The 9,314-nt window shown below is 41.5% G+C and overlaps 1 protein-coding gene across 1 annotated transcript; it reads right to left on the bottom strand.

The window, feature by feature from the left end:
• Positions 1–273: 273 nt before the first annotated feature.
• On the bottom strand, positions 274–8,276 carry LOC127345484 (coiled-coil domain-containing protein SCD2). The gene is made up of 17 exons (XM_051371963.2): positions 7,734–8,276; positions 7,221–7,405; positions 6,252–6,321; positions 5,698–5,739; positions 5,548–5,610; positions 5,286–5,335; positions 5,180–5,207; positions 4,746–4,811; positions 4,545–4,655; positions 4,404–4,464; positions 3,201–3,314; positions 2,988–3,109; positions 2,155–2,224; positions 1,422–1,463; positions 1,250–1,290; positions 1,038–1,164; positions 274–868 (listed from the first exon to the last, which is right to left on the bottom strand). Exons 1-17 carry the CDS (start codon positions 8,127–8,129, stop codon positions 762–764), a joined length of 1,695 nt encoding a protein of 564 aa, XP_051227923.1. The 5' UTR covers positions 8,130–8,276; the 3' UTR covers positions 274–761.
• Positions 8,277–9,314: the final 1,038 nt, after the last annotated feature.

Raw genomic sequence — 9,314 nt, forward strand, 5'->3', positions numbered from 1 at the left:
CATAATGGAGAAACAACAAACGTAATTTACTTCTCGCTGGCTTGCAATGTGCTGCACGCGTAGGACAAGTTTGAGTTGGGGCCTGTCTGTGTGGCGTAGGACTGTAGGGGTCTGGAGATCGCAGCACATGTGACGAGCCAAAAAGGACGGACAGTGACTCGGCGAGATCTTTTGACGCACCTGTCCAACTGTCTCTGTAGCGGACTCCAAGAGTCGCATTCCCATCTGAAGACCCTGCATCGTCGATCCGTGCACAGGTCAGAAGACGATGCAAGAAACAAGGTCAGCTTTTTCCCGCGATAAACAAAGTGTTTAATACACAAATTACAACAAAGCGACCTGCATCAGGTGGTACATCTTTCGCTAGATGAAGATGCACAAGTGGGACCTTAACAGCATGTGGTTTGTTCATTTGTTCAGAGGATCCTTGTACAAACTAGGAAACAAAGAGGGGACGTTGGGGGAGTAATCACAAAATTCACAGTTACCAGGTGAAGTGAGGTCATCATCATCTTGCCGCAAGAAACACTATAACACATTCCACAAAAACTATATTAATGAAGAGATGATACTGGCTCGCGATACAAACTGTCAGAGCATTGGACAAGTCCATTGCTCAACACTGATGGACAGAAGCATCGCCTCGGAGATTGATTCGATGGTAGCAAGGGCCTGAGACCTGCTGGGAACCAGAGTTCCCATTTCTCCAAAACTGGGATGATACATGGAGCGTAAACAACCATGAATTCATGATGCATCCCCTATTCGTTCTCGGCTGCCGAAGCAGCTTCATCTATGTCTGCACGCGTGCCCTCCCACAATTGCTGCTCTACACCCAATTTTCGCAGCTCCGTCAGACCTCGCTCCACTGCAGTGACAAACCAGACAGTTTTCAGTAAAGCAGAAAATCAAAATCATGGCATACTAGCTCAGAGAATTAGTTAGTTTTTCAGATAAACTAGTAATATAACAGGGGCATCTGCCAATGGTTAGTTTTTCAATAATAGATATTCCATAATAGGGAACAGGCATCTTACCATCAATAGCATCATGAGAATTTGGAGCATGTGCATTGCGACCAATCCAAAACTGAAGTCTCTCATCAGCAATATCTTCCTCAATACCATGAGTTTTCGCTCGTCTCCAGAAGTATATAAGCCACGCCTGCATTTGGTGTGGTATGGAGTTCATAAATGTCAGGTAACAATTACTAAAATATTAGCAGTTCACATATTGCTAAAAGGCTTACGTGCTTGAAGCTAACATCCTCTGCCTCTTCTGGGCTAAGGTCTGCAATATGTCAAATAGTTTCAGCTTAAATGAAGTTACAGACCCGGTTCAAAAAAGGTGCCTATAATACAATCTCGAAACAGTAAAAGCAGAAATCCACAAATAAACAATTAGAAAAAGGCATGCGTTACCGAATGCCTCCAAGAATTTAGGTTCGCCAGGTGATTTATAATCTGAAAAGAATTTATAGCTTGCTTAGTAAGAACGCGAACAAGGGCACAGAAATGCATCTTAATGGAGTTGACGAAGAAAATTCCTGTAATTTGAAATATACTGCATGCACCTGTGGATGATATGATACAATCAACACTTACTATTTTATGGCTGGATGCTAGTGAAACAGTTACTGGACAGAAGATAAAATGCTTATATGAGGAGTTTGTAATGTTCCAAATAGATAACCACATTATAGGGCCCCCATATGCAAATTAGAAGAAATGCAAACCCAAAATTTCATCGTGAGACCCTCTTGATTGTAGATAAGGGATTTCCCTTTACCAATTCCACCGGACAAAAAAGTTAACTAATGAGCCTTGAAAATAGTCAAATTACAATAGTACGCATCAAAGGTCCTGTGCCCTACCATTACATTGTAAACTTAAAAGAAGATAAAAATAAAGAAATAAATTGCATACGCAGAAGTATTTGCTTATTAAAGTGAAGCCATCAAAAAGCTGTAACACCACCACTGATTTCATGAAAAGTACTCCCTCCATCCCATAATATAAGATGTTATTACAACCAATATACTCCTATAATGGTTGTAATAATCTTATAATATTGGACAGAGGGAGCAATAAAGAAGCAACTATCATACTGATAGAACGTAAATGAGTATGATAGAAACAATGCAAAAGAACAAACCTGATGTGAATTGCCGAACTATGCTAGGTCTTCGGTGTTGACCCAGTGCAACTACAACAGCATCTTCTACCTACATGGCAATAACTATATTGAGGACCCTAGTGATTGTGAAGCCAGTTAGCAGTTACAGACAGGAGAGAAACTGTACAGTGATAAAAGATCAAAAGTGTCATTTGTACAGCAGTTGAAATAGTCTCCATAGAAGAAACAGATTAGTTTTGAGTCCCTCTATTACATCAGAAATCAAATCAATTACTCTTTACTTTTGGCAGATGTAAAACTCTGCCAGCACATTAAATTATGTTTTCACTTAGAAGTCGTTTGGTATCCATCATTTGGGCCTGGAATCCTGGAATTCATTTTGGAATTCCATAGGTGGGCTGTTTGGTTGCCACAGAATTGGGCCGTCATTTCATTTAGAAAATCCAGCAAAATGATGCCATGAGTAAACACAATTCCAAACTGAGACCTGTCATTTGTGTTTCTCTATGGAAGCCATCTACAAATTCAATATTGAATTCTACTGTCATTTGCAATTCCTGTGGCAACCAAACAAGTGTTCATTTCTGGAATTACAATGTAAATGTATTCATTTCAAAATGCTACAAACGAAATGAAAGCCTGGCTTCCAAACGACTTCTTAGCATTCCAATGGGTGGAATCAACAGAGGCTCAGTCAAACTTTGAAGAATATTAGAAGCTAATACCCACGATATTTGGCGGAACAGCTTGTTCCTATATTGAAGTTTGAATAAGTGCTACAAATGTAGCTTTGCCGTTGAAATCTAGAAAAATATGTTAACATGACTTGCTGCTGGAAAAGGACAGAATACCTTTAAAGATGAAAGCTCTCTCAGACCCATTTCAACTGAAAGCATGCTCTCTATGTTGCCTTCTCCCATAATATCACTCATATCTCGCACAAGCCGGTTTCTCCTCTGAGCATCATCCTCACCTGCTTGAATAAATTCCAAGAATAGTTCATTGGAGTGTGCATGGAATAAACTATGATCTACAACTTCTACAGTATATAGATGCAGACTTGCCTTGCTTAGGCTCATCCTTAGCCTTTTGACCAGCAGAGAGAACCACCTCAAGAGGAAGAGGGGCTAAAGATGACCAATGTTCATGCTTTGATACCGCAATCTCGGGATAAACTCCTTCAAGTTTGTTAGCAAGCCAAGCCATCAGACAACCAAGGATCAGGATAGAAATAAAATCACATCAGAAATTAGCATCACATGTGAATAGACTTCATGGTCCTTTTCCTTTTGGTCCCCTAACCTAAGTACAGATCCAGTCCTATACATAGTTGGGCTGGCCTGGTAGCAGTTCGATCAGTTAGCTCTTATTCTGTGTTAAAGAATCAGTACTTCTATTGTCAGCCATCGTGCAAGGTGCAAAAGAGTTCCTAGGAGGCTAGGAGTAGGAGACCAGGCAAGCCTAACACATCAACCAGACAGTATAAAGGCTTGTTAAATATCCTCACAAGCACAGCAGCCTAAAGGATTATCACATCCATGTACAAAATGGTCTCTATAATCCTCTTATGTGCCCTTTTTTTAAGTGTTTACTTAATTTATACTTTCACTTGCTCCCTCCGATTCATATTACTTGATGTTAATATAGATGCATCTAGACACATTTTAGCTGTAGATACATCCATTTTAGCATCAACTAATGTGGATCGGAGGGAGTACTTTATTTAAAAATATATTTATTCAATAGGTCTTATCTAGTGTTTCATAAAAAGGCAACTCTGCTTTGTATATAATCTATGGCTCCATTAGGCATTCTGATGGACCATAATAATCTTGTTTGGTGGATATGTGGGTGTTGTAAGAGGACAACCATTGGATAATAAAAAGTTATCTCACTTTAATCTGATTTTAGCAAGCATAGTACTAGTCACAATTACTTTTTCATGGCAGTTCAAAACATAAGCACATCATAGCACAGTTTCCACAAAGCCGATGCACATCTTAGCAAATACAATGTGGTTAGGTGAGAGCTGGGATATCCTATTGACCATTACCCAAAGAAGATAAATCACAGAAGCAAGCTAGCCAACTTCATTTCACGAGCCAACATATAACATTTGTCCATAGAATAAATTTGCTGCGTGAATGCTACAGAAGCTTGTATCCATTAAATGCCTCGAGAACAATTATAGGATTAGCTCATACTGGATAATGTAAATCATGCTCAACTTTTTCCCACCAAATGATATGGCTTCTTAAGCAACTTACCATATTGAACCGCTAAGCCCCAATACCGTGCAAGCCAGCACCTTTTAAGGACAACTTCTTCCTGGCGTAAAGTTATAAATAGGTTAAATAACATGTCAAAAGCAATTAAAATGAGTAGAATCATAGGTAAATCAGACCAACCATTTCTTCCTGTGTTAAGATCATTCTCTGAGTCATCGATCGCAGCGCCTTTGTTTCAGACTCTGCCTCCTTTAGCTGGTCCACAGCCGCTGCAACCTCCTCTTTGGCAGACTATTTAATGAATGGGTGAAGAGTCAAATATAGCACCATATAGAAACCAATAAAGGCCACCATATGTTGATTCGTAGGAAGTATCATTACCTCAAGTTCATGCTTAATGTCCCCATTTCTACCGTCATTTGATTCCCTTGCAGCCTTTAGTGCAGCCTGTGAACATGTAAATAGAAAAGGAATTACAGAAGCGACACCAAAAGTGTTGGCTAACTGGAAGGAAGCTGCCTCTTCAATTATTAAGTACATAACAGCTTGCAAAATCTGTATGTATATGTTTTTGTATCATTCAGCAAAACTTTGGAATAAGGACCTAGCATAGCCACAGTAGTTTAACACAACACCAAATTGAAAAGGATGGCACTGACGTTCTGCAGGGTGCAGAGGATTTATCCTCTTGTTTGGATAACAAATGGCATTATAAACACAATTATTTCACAATTACTCATCAAAATCTTGGCTAACAAACAGTAGGAAGAAATGGTTTGCTAGTAACCCATGAAAAAAACTAAAGAATAACTGACCTCCCTCTGTTTAAGTGCCGCCTCCTTCCTGCCAGCATTCATGAAAATGTTATGCTACAACGAGTTCTAGATTTGTCAAGTAAGCATATTCAGACATGGAACAAACCTGCTCAAGAGACGAGCTTCTAAGGATACCCCGTCTCCGAGAGCGGCTACCTGCATATTAGGAAACTATTACATCCACAAACTGAATGCAGATACAGCTTATTTTGCAAGGAACGCTGCATTCTATTAACACAAACAGGTGAATTTATTCCGATATTTCAGAAATCTATAGTTGAGATAGGTTCAGAACATGTATTACAAATGAACAATCATATCAAACTACAAAGCAAATCAGAAGAATTTTTAGTGGGTCATAATGCCACCTGTTTCTCAAGCTCCTTGGCTCTAGCTTCCGCTTCCTCGCATTTTTCTTCAGCACGCCGTAACTGTTGTTCAAGGTTCAGAATAAACTTAAATGAGCACGTCTTAGAAAAGATTAGTGCATTACACTATCATTCTCCTCTAGCAATTACCTTTTCTAGAACACTTTCATTCTCCTCTTGTAGCATATCAAGCTGTAGGACATCACTGTGTTAGTTTTCAAATAGCTGATATGCACTCTTCAACTTTTCAGTTTTCTAGTAAGAAAATCTAACAGCTAAATCACAAACCACGTACAAATGCAAATACTCCCTCCGATCCATATTAGTTGTCGCTGATTTAGTACAACTTTGCACTAAACCAGCGACAATTAATATGGATTTGAGGGAATAACTATTTCTTCTCTTCTCGAGTACATGCCATTCCAGCTTTCAAATATTGTGCCTAGAGACATGAAATTGTACGTTATCAACCCGAACTTTTCTTGCCATTCCAGCTTTTCCCTGGGATATCCATCATCTTCCTTATCTAAATTGTTATTTCCAAAGTAATTTACTAATACAGACTAGGAACCCACATCACGAGAGAAATAAGTAACCTAATAAATGTTTCAAATGAGGGGAATATGGTTTGCTTGTTCCTTGTTTGCTGTGCAAAATAATCTACTTAGAAATGGATGGAGTAATTTCTACAGAAAAAAGAAAACCTCATCTTGAAGCGTAGATGACTCTCTCCGTGGCGCTGATTCTCTATTGTTAAGTGGCGCTGTATCAAACCTGAAGCAGGAAAGGTCAAAAAACTATACATGTTGCCCTTTTAGATCGTAAAGAGAAGGGGTGCAAGGAAATTCAAGCTAGAAAAAGAGTTTAATGTGATAATTCAAAATTTCAAATGCATGAACACAACAAGAAATGCAGTGACCATGGTAAGTTGGTAACATAAAGAAATCATAAAAGTGTGTGCTTCACATGGTGGAATAGTCTGCAATATATAGATGTATCAACTAGTCAGCAACATCTCTTTTAGGGCGTCAAAAGTAACTATTTGCTATAATTAGTAATACTCTCTGCAACCAAATAGATTATGCAGCACAGTTCAGCATAGCATAGTAGTGTCTAACTGGCCACAAGGCATACTAGTCACACAGCCATTATGTTGACCCAATCTAAGATCAGATCACAAGTTACATGAGATGTTCCATTTCAGTCACATTAGCGAACAACTAAACATTGCACTACCTAGGGAGCACACACAACTGGACTCAAATTTATTAGGTACTCTTTGTCATACTATGCGGATCTTATTCATCATAAGTAACAGACTAGAAGAATAGTAGTATGTCTCGTTTGTTTTTACATGTTGGTGCATGGCCACCTAATGGTTGGACATCATCATGCTGAGAAAATTTAAGAAAATATTGGCCATCAGTGAAACATGTAAAAAGACCTAATGACAAGTCCAGTTAACGTAAGCCCATTGCAAGAGCTGATTAATGCAGTAAGCTATTGTCAACAATTATTCTGACAAGTGACACAAGGAGTACAATTCGCTCACTATTGCTAATTGGTTGAACACTAGTATCATGCAATCGTTACTTAGAAGCTCACAGCAGCCTATTTCTAGTATACACAGCACAATGCACATCCTACAGGTTTGAGTATGTCACTGCATGTACCTTCTCGTCTGACTGCGTTGCACTGGAGAATCCACAGCCACGGGCGGGATAGGAGATGGTGTTCGCAGCGTCGAGTTGGTTTTGATTGGTGGCACCACAGTGGCAGTTGGCCGTGCCGCAACGGCCAATCTCCCGGTTGATGCTGATCGGACTGGAGGAGGTTGCTCTACAATGTTCCGACCTAACTAATGAAAACATGAGGAGATCAAATTAGCAGAAGGCCACCGAGTAAGCAAATTGAGCAGATCGAGACGCCAATTCAAAATTCGTAATGACTAATGGGTTACCCAAACACTCCCGAAGAAAACGGACTAACAAACGACTCGGCATTAGCCGATGGAACTACTAGCTTCATTTGCAAATTCAACTAAGGAAGCATGCTTTGAAACCGATTTGACCTCGATTTGACTAACTAGGACTAAGTTCGCTCGTAGCTCGAGCTCGGAACAGCCGATTCCGAAACAGAGACGCGGCCCCGAGCGAGGCCGTCGAGAGATCCGGGAGCAAACTTACCGCAGGGGAGGGAGATCTCGCGGCGCGGCCGAGCAGGGAGACGCCGTTGCTGCCGTGCGGGGCGCGGGCTCCGCTGCCGAACCTGATCGGGGGCGGGGGCGGGTGGTCGTTGGCGTAGTCGTCCTCGTCCTCGTCGTCCCCGTTGGCCGCGGCGGCGCTCTGGGAGGCCATAACCTGCGCGAGCCTCGCGGCCGCGGCGCGCGCGGCGACGTTCTGCGTGCGGCGGACGTTAGAGATGGCCCCGGGGCCGGCGGCGGCGCCTGGGATGGAGGCGGCAGAGGAGGTTGAGGAGGAGCGGTGGTGGGAGGGGGAGACGCCGCCCGGGGAGGTGGAGCCCGTGCTGCTGCCGCTGCGCTGGCGCCCGTAGACGGGGCTCCCCGCCCGGAGACGGTCCATTGGGCGAGCGGCGGGCTCGCCGGAGGGAGGGATCTGGGCCGCTGCGCGCGCTGTACGGACGGCCGCGGCAGCGTCACGACGCGGAGATGGCGAGGGGCAGAGGCCAGGGGGGGCGGCAAGTTGTGGAAGGAAGTGGGGGAGAGTACGCTCGCGATTCCGGTGGAGTTTTCAGTTTTTGTCTTCTCGCACTTCGCCTCCTCATCTTTCATCATTTTTCAACAGTCGACCGTCTTCAAATTAATTGGTCAAATTTACAGCTAATTTTGAATATTATTTTTACACCAATTATTTTTCTGGCCATGAAATCAAGATTTAGCTAAGTATTGCTTATTAACCAGTCTACTCGTAGTTGTATGGTTGGCTGGAAAACTTGTTTGGATGATGGTTTCATTTTAATGGAACCGGGGAAAGTCCTTGTTGATCTAAAAATATTTTTGTATTTGTATAGATGGGCCAGTAATTTGGTTTGAGATCCCTTGTGAACTATGTACTCCCTCCGATTCGTATTACTTGATGCTAATATAGATATATCTAGATACATTTTAGTTGTAGTTTTAGCATCCAGTAATATGGATCGGAAGGAGTAACTTTTTTATATTGCTCAAATGCTCGTAAAAGCTCTTTCTGAAGAAAGGAAGAGAAATTCCATGCAGGCAGATGACACTTCTTGGATTGTAAAATCTTATTAACATGTCTATCAAAGGAAATATGTTGGCACCAACCATTTCCAACCGAAAAAATATAATTTGAGTATTACATGAGTTCAATATCTTTTTTTATGCAGAGGCCGGGGTCTCAAACACCTTTTCGAAAAAAAAAATCTAATGTCTAAATTGATCTTTCAAAGAAACAAAATATAAATCTAATGCATATACATCGAGGAAAAATATGCAAATATGGGGGTAGGAGTTGTTTTTCTTTGCGAGAGGAATCTTGATCTAAATTATAGAAGTAGAAAAAGTAAAAAACACCTCAAAGATAATAATAATTACATCAAGATTCCTAAACCACCTAACGATCACTATTATCATTGGAACGAGCTGCCAGCTAGCCGCTATCGCCCCTCCCCTACCGGAGTCGGTATGGCGTTGTTGGTGATAGTCGTGAAGTCCTTGTGTGCTTGCCCCTTGGGACTAGGGCATTGGAGTTGAAGTCATCGCCATTAAACTCTTCAATTGAGTCGGA

This window comes from Lolium perenne, chromosome 3 (assembly GCF_019359855.2).
Source record: "Lolium perenne isolate Kyuss_39 chromosome 3, Kyuss_2.0, whole genome shotgun sequence".
Lineage (NCBI taxonomy): Eukaryota > Viridiplantae > Streptophyta > Magnoliopsida > Poales > Poaceae > Lolium > Lolium perenne.